Raw genomic sequence first — 18363 nt, 5'->3', positions numbered from 1 at the left:
GCCTGAGATAATCAGGAACTGCCTCTGACAAGGTGCTTGTTACTGTCTGTGCTGTGTAAATGGCAGATGAACAAAGATGACCAATTACAGGATATACCCTGCTGTTTGATATTGTCCTGGAGTATTAAAACACTCAGCATTCTAGATGCCGTGTGCTCCCTAATTCTGTCAGATTTAAACTCGACAAACGTTTAGTAAAACCTTGCCCTGTGTTCAAGATACTGTTCTGGGCCTTGGAGATGGAAAGATGACACCTTCTCTGCCTTTTAGGAGCTCACTTAGAGACTCCTGGGGGAGCAGAGGTATAGAAGAAATAGGTACACAAAGAGTAAAATGAGGTAGGGGCAAAGAAAAGTCCATGTGAAGGCCTGTGGGTGGGTGAGGACATCTTAGTCTGGGCTGGTCAGAAAGGGCTTTGTGAAGAAAGTGGCCCTTCAGTTGGGTCTTTAGAGGTAAAAGATTTCAGCAGGCAGAAGTTAGAAGAATGCTTTCCAGGAATAGAGGATGTCTTTTGTGACTGCCTGGAATTGGGAGATAGCAAGATGTGAAGGAAGAAGCTAATCTCATTTGGCTTGAACATAGAGTGTGTAAAGGGGAGTAATATGAAATAAGGCCTGAAAAGTAGAATCAGATTGTAGGCAGCCTTAAATAATGGTTCAGGCTAAAGAATTTGTATTTTTCCTCTGTGCCAGGGGACTACAGCCCAAGGGCCAGATCTAGCCCCTGGCTGCCTATTTTTGTAAGGCCTAGGGCCCTCAAGCTAAGAGTATTTTTAAATTTTTAAATAAAGTTCCCAGCAGGCTATAGTTTTCTGATCCCGGGTCTGGGCCATAGAGATTGGCCAAAGGTCGAGGGAAGCCTTCAAGACTTAGCCAGCCTGCAGTCACATTCTCTGATGTTTTTCTTTTCTCGTGTTTTGCTTTTAGAACTCTAAAGAATGGCCAGGCCACTGTTTGCTTTTTTTTTTTTTAATTTGTCTTATTAAACATAACCTCCCTGGCAATCTTTTACATCCAAGCTGTAAACTCGGGAAATGGAAATTGATCAGGGCTTAGTTGATATAAGTGAAACTGTAAATGATAAGAATGAGGCTGCCATTCCAGTTTAGTGCTTATATCCACTGAATGTGCTAGGTGAGGATTAGATATAAATCTTGGTGCTGGGGGGAGGGAGTGGGATCCAGGAATGGGAGAAGGAATGACTTATAATGCCTCGTTTCGCCACCAGGTGTCACTGTTAACTGGAGAGAAAAGACAGTTGAAGCTCATAAAAGTTTATCTAGCTAAATCATTTCAACTGTAAGCAAATAAGAGAATGACTTGGGGGTTGGGGGGAAAGAAGGGCCTGGCATGCTATGGCTCCATAAATAAGCTGGGATCCCCAGGGTAAGCATTAGATTGAAAATAACAGGTCATAGCATCCAAGCCCACTGCCGCAGATTATAGAGCTAAACTTATCTGATTTGAATCCCCATGTGGTTTTCCAGGCCTTTGAGACATCTCCCAGCATGCAGTGTGCCTCCACAGTTCTTTCCCTTTCTGGCAGACAAGCTTTTCCTACAGGGCACATGAGAGGTAGAGGGTGAGAAGAATTGGGTAGAAAAAAAGCAAGTCCTAAATTTCCTTTAATTCCACACTGTACCCTTAGGCCAATATGCAGATGAAGACAGGGAAGTGAACTGGGTTAAAATAACACTTTTTAAACTGAGCTGTTAGCATGCTTTAAAACAGTAGCCCCCAACCTTTTCTCATTGTGACCATAAGTTAGATACCAGTGAAGCATTTCAACCCTAAAAGGGGAAATAAAATTAGTATCTGTTTGTGCAAAAGAAATTCAAATGTAGCAATGATTAGCATAATACAGAAATAGTCCTTTAATTTGTAGGACTTGAGTGCCAGGTATCCCAGCCCTTTTATTTTCTGTCCAACAGTTCCTCAGAGGCAAGGAGGGAGAGAGCAAAGATGATGGGAGCAGCCCTTTCTGTGGGGCTGGTGGTGATGGGCTGCTGTGTCTGAGGCTAAGGTGCCACTACTATTCTTGTCAGTTTAGTTGCAGCTTCAGGAAGAGCTGGTCCTCCCTGGCCCACCAGGAAAGCCTTTCTGATTCCTGCCCTTGTTCATGCTGGTCTGGGACAGTCAGGTGCAAACCTTTGTCCTTCTGTAGGCTCTTAACAACCCTAGTGTAAGTCGTAACCTAAGACTGAGAACCGTTGCTTTAAAAGATGAGTCTGAGGAACCCAGAGCAGGAGCTTAGAATGGCTGCAGAATATATGGATCCCAGATGATCCCCCTCTTAGCCTCTTTAAAAAAGCCCTCTTTCACTTGTGGTCACACAGCTTAGGGATTTAGTTGCTTATCTATGATTCTTGTTGTGAGCTTCCTTCCATCTACTGTATTCTGAACAGTAGGTTTCAACTCCATAGTGTATCAGTGTCTCATTCATTCATATTACCACTCTTCCTATTGTGTTTGGAGCCTTGGATCTAGGTTCTGTGGTATGCTGACTTTTCTCCTGATCTCCTTCCTTCTAGCAGTAGGACACTAAAGTAACATCATAATCCATCAAACACCAGGCAGGCGCCTTCAAACACCTAAAGACCACACATCTAGTATAGCTGCCTCCCTTGAAGAATGTTCATTTCATACCTGTAGTTACAACTTTTCCCGGTTATACATACACACAGAGTTCTGTTATGTCCAGAGACAGTAGGAGTCATGGAGGGAGTTAATCATTTAATTGAGCTTGAAATTAAGCAGTTCGTGCTTTCAAACTGGAAACCAGCGTGGCGGGGTTGGTCTGTTTTACTGTAATTTGTTCCCATTTTCTACCTGGGATTATAGTCCACATGGAAATGGGAACTTCCTTTCCTTTCCCCCAGTTCCCCAACATTAGCCCCTTTAACATTTGATTAATAGTTGATAACTCCAAACCTAAAGGGTTAGCTTTCCTTTTATATCTTATTCACTAGACATTAATTACTTTTTTTTTTCAAGGCCCGTTCTGAAAACACTCATATCTGAACTGTTCACTGTGGCAAATTTGAACATGGTCTCAGCATCAGAGATAGGAGACATCTGCTGTGCTAATGATGATTTAAAAAAAAGTGGGTAACCAGGTTTCAAATCTAAAAGCAATGACTACAGGCTTCCCAAATCTGTTGCTACAAGTCCTTTTACTAGCATTCTCTGCTATGTCATGTGATTGATGACCTGTCAGGATCAAAAGTTTCATTAGCCGATAGAGTAGCCGAGTTGGTCTGTATTGGGGAGAGGGGGCCAGCAGAGGAGGGAGGGAAGAAGGAAGGGTGGTGAAGGTAGTGGTAGATTGAGCCTAGTGGCTCTGCTGACTGTACAAAGTGAGGTTCCAGTTATCCATCAAAAGCTCTGGCATGCTACAGGGTAGCAATTTAATCACTTTTGTGGGGTCTGTGGTTTGTCTCTGTTGAAAACCTTGGAGGTTGAAATGAATTTGATGATCCCAGCTTAGTCTGGTACCCAGTATGCAATAGTGGAAGCTGTAGTCTTTGGAGCAGCAAGAGAAGGGAAATAGATTTTCCTCATCTCATATATTTTTTAAACAAGTAAGCATAGATACGAAAGTAATTGGTAGTATATTTGAAGGATGAATCTTTGCTTCATCTCATCATCCTCCATTTTCACCATTTTTAGAAACCGAGAAAAAAATGTCCTCATGCAGGGGAAGATAGCTCAATTGAATAGTGAATGAGGACAGGCTTTAAATACTGGTTAACCAACGAAGCGCAGCTCATTAAAGTAAATTACCGAGTATAGAAACTGAGTATGTAGCACACCACTGTTTGCTGCATAGGACACACTGACACCTCAAGCATCCATTTGTTTGGAAGGAAACACACTGCCTCATTTTTACCTTCTGTGCATGCAGAGGAACAGCAAAGAAAAGGAGGAGCATGAAGTGATTCCTTTGGAATGTGAGTAACAAAGAGGCTAGAATAATTTTTGTTTCTGTATCTACTTTACATAAAATAAAGCCCGATAGGCAACTCTTGAAGTTGTTTAGGTTAAAATCAGCAGCTTGTGCCTTTTCCCTGTGGCTGCTGAGCTAACTGAAAGTGGGTGGGTAGCTTTATTGGACTTAGATCTGTAAGGTCCCTTCTAGCACTAAAAATTCTACCTGTCTGTGAAATTTACTCTGTGACCTTGGACCCTTCCTCTCTTGGACCTTAGTTTCCTCTGTAAAATGAGGGGGTTGGACTGCAGTCCTTGGACTAGATGATCTCAAAGATCCCTTCCAGCTCTCACAGGCTTATGATTTTAATACCATAGTGGCATACGTTTAGCTGTTGGTGTCACCTAGACAACTCAGAAGAGCATTTTACGATTCTAGAAAGAGACAGGGTGTGTTGAATCTCTGAAGTAAATAACTAATATAGAGAGAATAGCCTGTCACCCTAAAAGGCTGGAAGCCAAGCGTTTCAGTTACTTTTGATTTAGCTTTGCCAAGCCACAATTGGCTGACATTTTTCTAGAGCCTTCTTTGAACAGATGTTGTCTAGACAGAGGACTTGAAACTCATGGGAATTTTTCTCTTATTCATTCATGAGGCAATTAGCTTCTCATTGGGTTTGCCTCACCAAGACATGAGGAGGCACCCACAGATAAAAGAAACACCCTCTATTCCATGCAAAGAAAAACTTGCTTGTTCACTTAAACTGCTTGGGAAGGAGACTTAGTCTTTTGGGGACCATCAAGGTTGATTATAATGGAATTAGCTGCTCCAGTTGCTTTGACCATTGGAGTTTATTGGGCACTTACTGATGCCCGTCAATTGCCACGCCGGGCTGAAGGGTGCTGAAATGGCCGCCTGCGTGAAGTGAAATTCAATAAAACCGCATTTTAAGTGAAAAATCAGTATAAACACCAGGATTCTTTGCCATGGAAACAGAGGTTGCTTAGAAACTGCCTAACAGCGAGTTCTAAATTTTTTAAAGTCAAGTTATCATTTAAGCTACATGGCCCTACAGGTTATTGAGAGATAATCACTCGCCTCAGGACATGACGCAGCACAAGACATGGCTGAGTGCTTCCTGATACTCCAGGGACCAGATAATCTTGATAACTGTGTTCCCTCAAGCCACCCATTTGGGCTTGGGGGGAAGGAGAAAAAATTTTGTTTAGGAGTTAAATAGTATATATATATTTCTGAAAGTGTTTCTTTTTGTGCTAGAAAAAAAGTGGGACTGGCCATTTGGAATGTTCAACAAGCCATTTCTGCTCTGTTTCTAAAGATGTATTTGGAACATTTTCCAGGCTGTTAACCTGATTACTTCAAAGCAGGTTTTTCTTCTTTGTCTTCTGGCTTACAGTTACATAGAATGGGCTTCTCTTTACCCAGAATATACCAACAGGCATTTGGTGATAAAGCAGGCCTCAGCAGAGCATTATGGTATCTCATCACTAGGAATCGTCTCTTCCTGGTTAAAGTTGGAGAGACTGAGGAGGAGCAGTAGGACTGTGAGGAAAGAAGGAGAGCCCGCTGTCCCTGCTCTTCCCCTGATCCAGCCCTTCCAGTTCTTCCTTCACTTATTTTTGTACCTTCTTTATTCAGGCTTTCCTACGTGCACCTCGGTAAGCAGCTGCTTATTGGCCCTCTCTAGCTTTCTGATACTACCATCAGGCCACTTACCCTTTGTGGGGACATCCCCTTTCTTTTATTTAATGTACTTGAGACAAAGGCCCAGAGAGTACAGCAGATAGGGAGCGGAACGAAGGGAGGAGAGGTTTCTGGTCAAAGAGATCAAATAAAACATAGTTGTAAGAAAAGGAGAACTTTAGCTTTGGAAGCTGGTCTCCTATTTGCCTAGGGACATTCTTTCACAAAGATTGATTCCTTTGGTTTGGAGCCAGTGAGAACCAAGTATAATATGGCTCCTGTAGACACCATATTATTCTGAATATAGACTGTACACCAAAAAATGAAATCACTTTTAAAGCAAAAGGTATTTGTAAGTAGACACTGAAAAATTAATTATAAGCTGAACTCTGAATTTATGTAACCCAGCTTTTGGTGGGGAAAAAATGTAGCCCATATTCTTAATATTAATTACAGTCAGTACAGAGAGTATACAGGTTGTTCCTTGTATGATAGCTATTAAAGCTTAAGACTGCCTTAAGACTTTTGGGATCACTCTATATGTTTTTACTTTGACATCATTTACAGTCAGGGGTCCCAGCTTGTCACAGTGAACTAAGTCCATCCCATCTCTTTTGCCTTTCAGGCTTGTGGAGGTAGAGGGAGGTATAAAATATTCTTTGTCCTCCCTCCCTTTATCTCCATGTGCCTGAAAAGCAAAAGAAAATGGCATGCCATGGACCTCATACATATGTATGTACATATGTATGTATATGTGTATATGTCTATGCATATGTATGTATGTGCTCCATGATGTGTGTGTATACACACAGATATGTAGCTTCCATATCCATGCAGGCTTCTTTTTTTTAAGCAGAAAAAGGACAGTACTTTATATTTTACAGAGTACCTCTTGTAGCCTATGGATAGGGAACTGGCCTTGAAGTTGGAGAGACCCAGGATCCAGTCCTGCTTCTGATTTATACATTGGTTTTGTGACAGTGGGCAAGTCAGGTAGTCTCTTAGTGTTCTAGGCAGCACTCTGAGACTCCCAAGTTGCAGAGACAGTGCCATCCTGCATTGGTAGAAGGAATTTCCTTATGTGGGTGATCCCCAGACCAGTGAGATCACAGGCCAAGTCACTATCCCTTTACTTGCATTATCCCAAGACACAATACAACAGACTTTGATTGTAAGTTCCTGTTATGTGTAAAGCACTGTGCTCCTGACCATCCTGTGAAGCAGACAGGACAGGGATTAATTCTTCTGAAAGAGGAGAGAAGGGACACTTAGCCAAATTAAGTGGTGTGACCAAGGCCACACAGCCAGTCACCAGAGTGAAATTAGAATCTAGGTCACTGTTTTGCTTGCCTGGAACACTTTCGTACAAGGCAAGGTTAAAGAATCATTTTATCTAGCACTTGGCTATTGGATTGACCACTGGCATTGCCCTTGCTCGGCAGGCCACAGTTATCTGTGCTAACCTTTGACTTGAGGTGCAGGGGGTTTTGAGGGCAGCATGCGTGGATGTATTTCTACCTTTGCTTTTCCACTCTGTTATCCAGCAGCCATTTCTAAAGCAGCTAGAGGATACAGAATACTATTGAAGATGCTAAGGGAGAACAAAGGCTAAATAAGACATAATCCTTGTCTTTGGGGAGCTTGAAGGCTCATAGGAGGATATGACCCACAGACAGATAATCAAAGTTAAGTGCGTAGCAGGGTGGAGATCAAAGCCAGATGTGAGGTCAGAGAGGAAGATGGTCACCATTCTAGCTGGGGAGTGTCACCCCAACAAATGTGGTAGAAGGGACTCAAGAAACAATAAGGAACTAGAGGTGGGGCACCTGTGGCCTCAAGGCTGCAGGTTCCCTACCCCTGAACTAGAAGTTACACCTGCACATAATACCTAATTTGTCCCTTTCTCTCTGCTCACAGGGCTACTACCCCAATTCAGTCCCTACTCATTTCTCCCTAGTACTTTCATAGCAGCCTCCTAGTCATCCTCCTGGCTTCCAGACTCTTTCCTCTCTAATCCAGCCTCCACAGCAGTGGGCACAATGCATAAGTCTGACCATGCCGCTCCCCTCCTCAGGTGCCTTCGGTGGCTCCCTGTTTTACCTGTGGGCTAGAATTACAAACTCCTCATCGTGACATTTAAAGGCCTTCACAGTCTGACTCCATCCTAACTTTTCAGGCTTATTGCTCATTACTCTCCTTTACACATCCTATGCTTCAGATAAACCAGCCTCCTTGTCTTTCTTTGAGCTCAAAATGTTGTCTTCCACCTCACTTACACCTCTTGGAATCCCTAGTTGCCCGTTCTACGCACCTATTGACAGAGATGAATGATTCAGAATGAGACATATTTTGAGACATGGCCAGAAGGGGAATTTATTTTGCTTGAATATATATATTTGTTACAATGGTTTTGTTTGGGTTTTTGATGGGGGAGGGGAAGAAGAAAAAAGATTTTTATTAATTTAAAAAATAGAATGAAGGAGCAAGTTGTTTAGTTTGGTGAGGGTTGGTGTGGTTTTTATTGGTTTTTGTTGTTGTTTTTGGCGGGGAGAGAACCCCCAACTTCATATACCACCTACAGAAAACCTTTCCTGGTCCCTGTGGAGGAAGGGAGTGCTCCCTCCCTCCTCACACCATCATCTGTCTGTACATATCTTATCCCCTTTTCTTGAAGGCAGGGACTGTTTTTTTGTTTTGTCTTTGTATCCCTAGCACCTTGTTTTGCACATAGTCGAAGCTTAATAAATGCTTGTTGGATTGGATTAGATTTGATCAGCTTCATGCAGGAAAAAGCTTTGACTAAACTGGGACCAGGACCAGTTTGGCACTCATCCGGTGCAAGCACAAGTCGCTGTTGGCCAAATAAAAATGTTCATTGCAGCTGGGAGTACTCTGTGCTCCAGCCTGAGAAATTGTGCCACTTCTTTAAGGAAACAGAATCAGATGAAACCATTTGCATTCTCAGAATCTTTGGCACTAGGGAAAACAGTCAAGCGCATCACGTGTAAATAGAAATCTGTTTCCCATTTTGGGTGCGTGTTTCCTCATTTCCCTTGCCACTCTAATTATCAAAGATATTTTTGTTTTTAAACAAAAATTGTCTCCCACGCGGGCCGCCTTCTTTCTGCGATGAAGTGGAAACGATGAATTAGAATATCCTAATCACTTTTCCAGCAACCACTGCCAAGGTTATAAACATGGGATTATCCCAAGCAAAGAAAGCTTAAATCGTTTAAGCACAAAACAGGCCAAGACATCCTCAGAGCAGCCCCTTCTCTTTCCATTGCTTCATCGGCATATGTATGTTACAGAATGTCCAGGCTGGACAGGGCCTTAAAGTGAAGAACATCAGAATTGGGGAGGACCTTGCAATAGACATTGTCAGAGGTAGAGGGGACATAGAACACAAAATGCCTAGCTGGAAATGACCTTAGAATGCAGACTGTCTGAGTTGGAAAGGACTTTAGAGACTAAGTATGAGAAGGAAACTGAAGGTAAGGAAAGTGAAGTGATTTACCCCAGACCATGTAGTATGTCATAGAACTGACATCAGAACCCCATCCTCCTGGTGCCCAAGTACTTTTTACACTGCCTTCATTTTGAGAAAAGATCACCTGAGGGCTTCATTCAGTAGACATTTCATTGTTCCTTGCTGCCTACATTTCAGAATCTCTAGTCTGACCTTCAAGGCCATTCCTAATCCAGCCCCACCCCACCTTCTTCATCCCCTTCTTGCATTCCTTTCCATGTGGCCTTTGTTTTACCCAGATTGGATCAATTGTCATCATCTGTACCATTTTACAGTCTCTCTGTTCTTAGAATGCTGCCCTCCTTCATTGCCAAATGGTGCCTGCTGAAATTGTCCGTAGTCTTTAAGGTTCAGTAGAAAGAAGTACGAATGATGGTGTGAGCCCCCAGAAGCTCTCTCTTTGTGGAAGAAAATGGTGAATGTACTTGATAGATTAAAAATGTTGCAAGACACTGTGGCTTGGTACAGATTATAAATATTGCAAGATTCAGAGAAGGTAGGCAGCGTATGTGAGGTGGGATTAGTCAGGGAGGGCTTCATAGAACAGATGGTTCTTAAACTGGGCTTTGAAGAAAACACAGGATTTAAAGAAGGTGGAGGAGAGCATTCTAAGCAGGGCTGGCCTTGAGGATTAGTTTTTTAGACAGTTTCCCATATGATATGATCTGAAGTCTTCTGAGAAGGCCTTCTCCCTTCTGTCCCCCAAATATCTCTCATCTGATGTTGTGAAAAGAACACGGAATATATAATTAGAAGACCTGTGTTTGTTCCTTGAGTCTGCTACTTCACTAGCAAGTTATTTCTATTTTCTGGGCCTCAGTGAGAACTTGCTCTAAGACAATCTCTAAGGACCCTTCCAGCTCTAAATCTTAGGATATTACGGTATGCAGCACTTTATGTGTGATTAATTCCTTGGTACTAGTTACTGCCCTCTCCCTGTGGTCCTCCTGAAATACAGAGATTCCTGAGAGGACAGTTGTGTTAAGACTAGTGGAACTGGCTGTGGGCTGGGAGTCAGACCTGCGCTTTAGCCTACCTGGCTCCACCTCTGATGGATTTTGTGACCTTGGGCACACCTCCTTCCCTCTTCAGATCTGTTTTTCCAGTCATACCGCAAGGGGCATTTCTATGAGTCTCATACGCAGGTACTTGTGAGATCGTGCTCTTCCCTGACAGCAGGATAGCATACTGGAGCTGGAATCAGGAGGAGCTGAATTCAAACCTGACCTCAGACATTAGCTGTGTGACCCTGGGCAAGTCACCTCAGCTCTGTTTGCCTCAGTTTCCTCCTCACCTATAGAATAGAGATAATGATTCCCCTGATTCCCCTGGTCACTGTGAGAAGGAAACAAGATAATATTTATGCAGCACTTTGGAAACCTTAAAGCACCATATCAATGCCAAATGCCGAGATGAGAACACTGCATTCTGGAAAGGGATAAATAAACATAAATAAGAGATAACTAGGAAATTGAGGGCAGGGGCTGCAGAGCTGCCCCCTGCAATTCTGTCAAAGGCATTCCCATTTGTTTGTATTTTACAAACAGTTCTCTAAGCTTATTATCTGATTTTTCAGCTGACAAATTAGAAGCAACAGAATAGAAAGGGGGCAGTAGTGAGCATCAAGGAGTTGCAGCAGCCAACAGTTGGAAAGTGAGGAATGAACAGAAAAGCTCAAAAGCAGGCCTGGGAACTAAAACCCCAGCCACCTGGGGCGATAGCCAGGATTAGGTCCTGAGGGTTCGAGGTGCTCCCCAGCCCTGTCTTCTCAGTTCACAGGAATGAGCCTACATTGTCCAGAAATGGTTAGAGGGACAGCCTTCCAATCAGATTGACCTGGCTTAGGGTCCACCTCTAACTCCCACTGGCTGTGTGACCCTGAGTAAGTCACTTAACTTCTCACAGCCCCAGGAAACTCTTCACATTAGAAATTGCTCATCTGCTTTGGTGGAGAGAATTTCCTCTCCAGAGAGTGTACACCAGTGAAATCATAGATCTAGCCGCTCCTCTCCCTCAAAGAAAAGATAAGGGAGTGCTAAACCGTGTTCAGGAATCCCACAGGTATGGATATGCTTCAGAAAGATTTTCATCAGAAACCATTAAAATAAAAGGATTTGGTTCAAGAAGGTAATCATGAAGTGCCCCAGTGTACCCAGTGATGAAGGGTGACCTTCTTATAATGCAGGTGTAATGTTTGTTACTCAAAAAACACCATAAAGAATAGATGAACTTCGTGGCAAGGAATTAACACCTTTGGGAGAAAATTTTTAAAAACAAGATTTGAGTCATCTCAGAATAATGGGGTGGGGAGAGTTGTTTTTCGGTCATGTCCACCTCTTCATGACCCCATTCGGGATTTTCTTGGCAAAGATACTAGAGTGGTTTGCCCCTTCTCCAGCTCATTTTACAAATGAAGAACTGAGGCAAATGGGTAAGTGACTTGCCCAGGGTCACACAGCATTTTCATTTACATGAACTAGGTATTAAGTGGCCAGATTTGAACTGAGGAAGATGAGCCAAGCCCGGCACTCTATCCACTGTGTCTCCTAAAATAGCATGTAAGTACACCTACTTCATTTAATGGTTACCTTAGAAAGGTGCAAGGCCTCTCCTAAAGTTATACAGTTAATGGCAAAGCCGGCATTCAAACCTTGGGTTTCTGAATCTTTTCACTTGTGGTGTCTGTTTTAAGAAAGCCTAGGATGTGACCATCTGAAGTGACAAAACAGTTAAATTCAGAGAGAGGTTATTTGCATTGCAAAAGGATCCACTGCAGGGTTTCTTTAAATAGCAAGCTCTGCCATTTTTAAAAAGTTGTTGTTTTTTGAATGGTGCACAAAACTTTTCAGAAATAGATCTTTTGTGTAAAGCAAGGCATACCTACGTTAGACTGGCATATCAAACCCCGTTATCACATGGCGTGGTGTTATACTTAATAGCCCCTTGCCTAATATAAAGTTTGATCTAATATTCAATCCAACAAGCATGCACCAGCCACTGGGAGATATAATTAGTCTCTGTCCCCGTGGAGCTTAGAGTCTATTGGGGAGGCCACAAACCCCGATAACAATAATAAACCATCAGGTACCTGCCCCAGAAGGGTGCAAAACTCTGGTATCAATCAATGCTATGTGGCTCCAAAGAGACAGTGTTTGCTCATCTTAGAGTTCAGGGAAAACTTTATGGAGAAGTAGCAATTTTTCTTTTCGGATAAGGAGCAATAAGATAAGCCCCAATTGTATATATTCTTCCTGGGTATGCCATAGATGAGACTTCCACTTAATACCTCGTTTATGTAAATGAAAATGCTGTAAATGTTCATCCATGATAGGGAATCCGTTAGCTAGAAGATTGCTTAGCTCTCTCCTAGCAGGTTGATTAAACAGATAGGGTTGAGCCCTCCAGGCCTTGTGGGGTGAGAGGGTATGAGAAAGGAGTAGAGAAAGTGAACAACCTGAGAGGGAGAATGAGAGAAAGGAGGACCCCTGAAGAACAGGAGAGTAAAAAAGACGGTCTGAAGATCAGTGGCTAAGAGATGTTACAAGAGATGGCTGGTGATCACTATTAAATCTGGGGTTTGGAGGCCTGGGAGAATAAAGCACTCCAGGGTCAAGTCAATCCTAGAGATCCAAACAAAAGGGACTTGCCTCCCCAACAGAGGAGCTAAGACTAGCGGTGGGGGTGGGGAGGGAGGGGTATAGAAACAAAGCATAATTAAGGAGAAGGCAGCCTTCTTGGGAGGCCCAGCAGAGTGGGCCCAGGACCCAGGGTAGGGAACCTGCAGCCTTGAGGCCACATGTGGCCCTTTAGGTCCTCAAGTGCAGTCCTTTGGCTGAATCCAAATATTGCAAAACAAATCTCCTTAATAGAAGGATCTGTTCTGTAAAACTTGAACTCAGTCAAAAGGCCTCACCTAAAGACCTAGAAGGCCACAGATTTCCCACCCCTGGAGGAGGTTCAGGACTGAGCCCAGTTCACTGAAGAGAATCGTATCTGTAAGACTTTTCTCTTACACTGGAAATGACATCTTATTCCTACAGTATATAAGCTTCTGGACTGTAGAAATTGTTTAATTTCTTGTATTTGTATCTTCAGCACCTAACACAGTACCTAGTATATAATAGGTACTTAATAAATGTGTGTTGGTTGAATGATTAATAGACAAAGCTTAACTCTACAATTACACCTTCGGCTGTGGTTGTCCATCTCTGTAGTTAATGCCTGAAGCCTCAGAGTTTTTCCACTACACCACTTGTTTGGCTGTGGTATAGCTGGTAATTCCCAATTAAGGTAGGGAACATTGATTCATTCAGAGGACCTGTATTGAAGTCTGTAAGGTCAGGGACCATGTCTGATATAAACTTTGTATAGCAATGAAGAGAGGGCTCTGCACACAGTGGACACTTAATAAGTGTTTGTTGAATGGAATACTTAACTATGCACAAAGCACTGTGCTAGGCACTGGAGATAAAAGAATGAAAAAATGACCTCGTCCTAATCCTCAAGAAGGTTATGATCTGGGCAGGGGTGCGGGAAGAAGAGAGAAGGAAGTGTGCCCATGTCCTTCAGTACTTCATTGAATCCATGATCTGTGAGATGTCAAGTCATCCACGCCTTCTCTGTGCAATTCTTGTCCATGTCTTTAGAGAAAGCCTCCATAAAGGACCTACCCATTGCACCGGAGACTTTCTCTGATCCTTTTAACTTCATAGATATTAGTGCAGCATTTAAGCCATCACTTGATTGTTCCTCATTCTTAATACACGACTGCCCACCTCCTCTGCTGGTCAACTTTTCCTTGATGATAGCTTTTATGTCCCTTCTCATAAACACATCAACACTGTAACTTGCCTCAGCTTACTTACATTTTCCATATGTCTTTCTATCACCCTTTGATTGACCTGGAAGTTGGATTTTTCTGAGATTGTGGTGGACCAGGATTTGTAGCCCAATAGTTCCATTTGCAAAAGACTGGTGTTGAGAGAAGGGGTTTTGCAGCAGGGAGCAACTTAGGATCCTTCCAAAGCCTGTACAGTTTCCCAAATGCAATCTGGTTCACTCTGTCTCTTACTCGGTTCTGAGCCCAGCTCATTGACCGTCTGCTGTGCCTGACCAAAATGCATGTACAAGTGTGCTGGTTTAGTGGGCTACACATACCCCTGTATGTTGTAATCTGGGTAGTATGCATGTTTACAAATAATATGTCAGAAAATTCTTAACTGCTTAGGAGGGGACAGAAAAGTTCCAAAAGGGAGAGACAATTTCTAGTCGGAGAAATCAAGGAAGGCCTCACGGAGGAGAAGGCATCTGAGCCAAGTGTTGAAGGATTTTGAGCTGGAGCTAGTGGGAAAAATTTGTTCCAACCTTGGGGGATGGTAGGGTGCAGTTCAACAAAAGTGTATGAGGGCAAGACATGATCAGTGAACATCAGATCATCCACTTTGGCTAGATGTAGAAGTAAGCAGCATGAAATAAGGGACAGAGGAAACAAGGGCAGCCCAGGAAGAACCCCCAGACCTGACGTACTTCAGAAATGTCAATGACAGAAGCCGGCAGTTGTCTCATCAAAGTGACCTTGGTGGCTTGTCCCAGTCCAGACAGAGGAGATCCTCAGCTGCCATGTGTCCAACCGCAGCTGACTGCATTGCAACTGTAGCCCCAGGAATCCCACCCAGTGGTTACCAAGAAGCCCTTTATGACCTTGAGAAGGATTTGGGGATGCCGTGTCTCTGATGTTCTAGAGAAGGGGTTCTTCAGCCAGGAGGGGGTCACCTTGTACATTCTAGATAAATAGGAAACTAACCTCTGAGAAGAAATATTTACCAAATGGACCCAGTGAGCTGAAAGAGTTAATGCCATTCCAGCCTTCTCTCTGATAGAATCAGATGTATTTTGTTGCACGACATTATTTTTAAGCTTTTATTGTCGCTGACTGGGCCTATTCTTAAGGGTTCCCTGTTCAGCTGCCTTTTCTTTGCCCATAATAAAGTGTGTGCCTTGTCATTTTTCTTCTTTTTGAAATCTGCTTTACACCCTAGGACTAGACCAATTATTTGCCAGGAGCTTGTTTGATGTCAATATTGTTCTGCTTAGACTAATGACTTTTTTTCCTCTTTGCCAATAGACATGAAACTGTTTAGCTGAATCTCCATTGGGCTTAGGAACCATCTTAATGGCCCTGCTTAATGAACTTCAGTGTATTTGTTATGCTGTCAGAAGCAATTTGACATTGTTATCAGAGTCCTTTTGAGTAGCCCAGTAAATACTCTCTTGGGCAAAAATCAAACGTCCCTCCCTCCCCTTCCTCTCCTTCTTCCCTCCCCTTCACTCCATTGTGTCTCTCTCCACAGCGTGTTCCTCCACGTGATGAAGGTAGATCCAGACACGACGTGGTTCATTCTGAATGAACTTCACTGCCCTCTTCCGTATGAGCCCCCACACCCCAGCCTGCACCCAGTGAGCCTGAGTGGGATGGCCAAGCCACGGACAGAATACACTGATAATGTGCTCCTCCTGCTAGCTGAGCTGCAGGGCTGAGGGTCTTCCTTTGGGGAGTCTCTCCCCTGGGAGGCCAAGCATCCCTGCTTCCCAGGATGCCACGTCTGTGCCACCTGCTGACTGACTTTCTCTTGGGGCCCCGGGGGCATGAAGGGATACGTGTTCTTCTGAAGCCAGCAGTTGTAAGAGCCATCTCTTCTGCCCCTGAGCCGTTGGGCCCTGATACTGGCAGCCCAGAGGCAGCCTTCAGAGGAAACATGAACTGGGGGAGGGGGGAGATGAGACAGCCCATCGACTTATAAATTGATCGATCACGCAACTGCTTAGAAATTGGATTGAAGCAAAATAGCTGACTGTTATTTATATTTTACACCTTGTGTTTTCAAATGACATTGTCAAGCAACTCTTAACAATTTAACTCCTTGGTATACGTACCTTAGTCATTGGGCTGAGCCACATTGCAGGCCAGGCTGCCCCACTTCAGATGTTTGTTTTTTTAAACATCTGACAAGGACAAAATGACCTGCTTTCTCCCTCCTGCATTTTTGTGTTCTTGAATGCTTTGTTCAGTACTGAATCCGTGAACATGACAGAGTATACTGACTTTCCATTACATATATGTGAAAAGCATTATCTCTTCTTCTTTCCACCTAAATAATGACATTGAACCTGTTGGTTTTGTTTTTCAGCACTTTAGATACACAATAAAGATAATCATTCACACTTTGAAGCCTGCTTTTTAACCAAGTGACTTTAAAAAAACACAGTAGAGAAACATTTAGGTATGTTTCAGGAGCACTGGAAATAATGCTTTTTCACCTTGTTAAGTGGGCTAAAGAAGACTGAACATGGTCCGCCACAGTGGGAGGTGGTACAAAGGAAGAAATAATCCCTAACAGTGAAGAGCATAAAAAAGTTAGGAGTGTTTGGTATTGGTACTTTGTAAAATATTTTATTCCTGCCTCTTTAGAAAAAAAAAAAACCACCAGCAGCAGCCATAGCTCTGTGTTCTAGTCCCCTTCTTCTGACCCAGCACTCCAGGCTCCTGCCCTAAGAACCTAGCATTCAAGTCTGGAGCTAGACCCAGCACCTATGATTGCCCAGCCATCTTCATGTCTTGTCAGTGCACACATGCCCTTCTTTGCACCACTCCTATTTTCAGACCTGGCTCTGAAAACAGTAATCAGATTAGTGCCACAAAAACACTCCTCTCTGGCCACTATGGCCCTGGTGGTAGTTGTCTTCCCATGTTAGAATGTAAACAAGGGCAAAGACTGTCTTCATTGTCTGCATTTGCATCCCCAAGCGCTTGACACACTGTTTGGCACAAGTAAGTGCTTAATAAATGGTTGTTTTTTTCATTCATCGAGCCCTCTCTTATAACAAGGAAAAATTGTTAAGCAAAACTGAAAGCAGCCATGTCTGACAACATGTGTAACATCCTGCACCCATAGTCCTCCACCTCTTGTGAGAAAAGGGGGGTATCCTTCATCTGTTCCTCTAAATCAGGATTAGCCATTGCAATTAAAATGAGTTCAGCTACCTTGTGTTTTATTTACATCATTGTCCTTGTATATCCTCCTTGTCCTGCTTTCCTCCACCATGCAGCTCCCTCCTGTCTATTATGCTGATCCTTCGAAGTGTGGGGTGTGTTTGCAATGCTTCTCAGATGCACTCACAGACCCCCACAACACGTTATCCCACTCTCTCTGATGCTGATTCCTCTCTGTTAATTCCTTCTCTGATCTACTTGTTCCCATGCAAAAGTAAAACCAGGGGAAATTTCCTGTGTCTAGCTTCCCTTCCTTCAACCTTGACCCTCAAAATTATAAACTTAGAAAACTCTTAATGGATATATAATTTATTAGCAGGATCTGGTAACATAGGGACACAGATGAACATTCAAACAAGGTATAGATGGTTGTAATGGGGCTAGGATGACCCCTTTCCTATCCCTAGTTTGTCTAAGGGATGCTGCTGAAAAAAAAGGAATTAAGACTTAAAATCTGGGTGCAAATTTCCCCAGCACTGTAGTTTGGGGAAGGTAGAAGAGGGGAGCTGTTGACTTCATGTCAGATCTGCAGAATCAGCCTGGCCTAAGCTCCAGTCTACCTGCCATGAATTTCCCTTCTCTCTTACTCCTTTCCCTCTGCCTCCTGTCTGCCACCTAAAACTTGAGCACGAGTCTTCCTCAAGGCCACAGAAATCTCTACCCTGAGAATTTTGTCATCGCAAGAAGATCCTCTGGAGTCTGTGATCCTGGAGAGGTCTTCTGAGCTTTCTGCCATGGCACTTTGGCCATCCATGGCAGCGTATCCAGAGCTCCATAACCTCTGCCTCAGAGGGATCTGGCTTCCCTGTCTGTTCCAGATTGCCGTAATAGGAAAAGCACTGGATTGAGCAACTGTAGCTCTAGCTCTTATCCCAACTCTGCCCCTCAGGGTGTGACTGGTCAGATCACCTCTCAGGGCTTCCATTGTTGCCTTGGTTAAATGAGAGATCTTCCAAGAGGCTTCTGACTCTAAAGTGCTGTATTAGGATTCTTAGCCTAGGCTTAGATTCTGACCCAACTCTGCTGCTCACTGTAACACTGGACAAATTGGAGCTCCGCATTCTTTAAGGTGGGTTCTGGCTCTAACATTCTGTGCTGATAGGAGAAATGGAGGGTGGGGTAGAGAAGAGCAAGGTTGACATTCCTCTTTTCC

General features: G+C 43.4%; 1 protein-coding gene across 3 annotated transcripts in view; it reads left to right on the top strand.

Moving 5' to 3' along the window:
* The window catches only part of TTI1 (TELO2 interacting protein 1), a 50485-nt gene extending 34103 nt beyond the window's left edge, over nucleotides 1–16382 (top strand). For all 3 annotated transcript variants that reach the window (XM_036751723.1, XM_036751722.1, XM_036751721.1), the window contains one exon: nucleotides 15511–16382. In XM_036751723.1, the coding sequence (XP_036607618.1) occupies nucleotides 15511–15697 (187 nt within the window). In that variant the 3' untranslated portion in view covers nucleotides 15698–16382. The remainder of the gene's footprint in view (nucleotides 1–15510) is intronic.
* The last annotated feature ends 1981 nt before the right edge of the window (nucleotides 16383–18363 follow it).

Source organism: Trichosurus vulpecula, chromosome 3 (assembly GCF_011100635.1).
Source record: "Trichosurus vulpecula isolate mTriVul1 chromosome 3, mTriVul1.pri, whole genome shotgun sequence".
In the NCBI taxonomy this organism is placed as follows: domain Eukaryota; kingdom Metazoa; phylum Chordata; class Mammalia; order Diprotodontia; family Phalangeridae; genus Trichosurus; species Trichosurus vulpecula.
The sequence above is the reverse complement of the archived record's forward strand: the minus strand, read 5'-3'. Positions and strand labels throughout refer to the sequence as shown.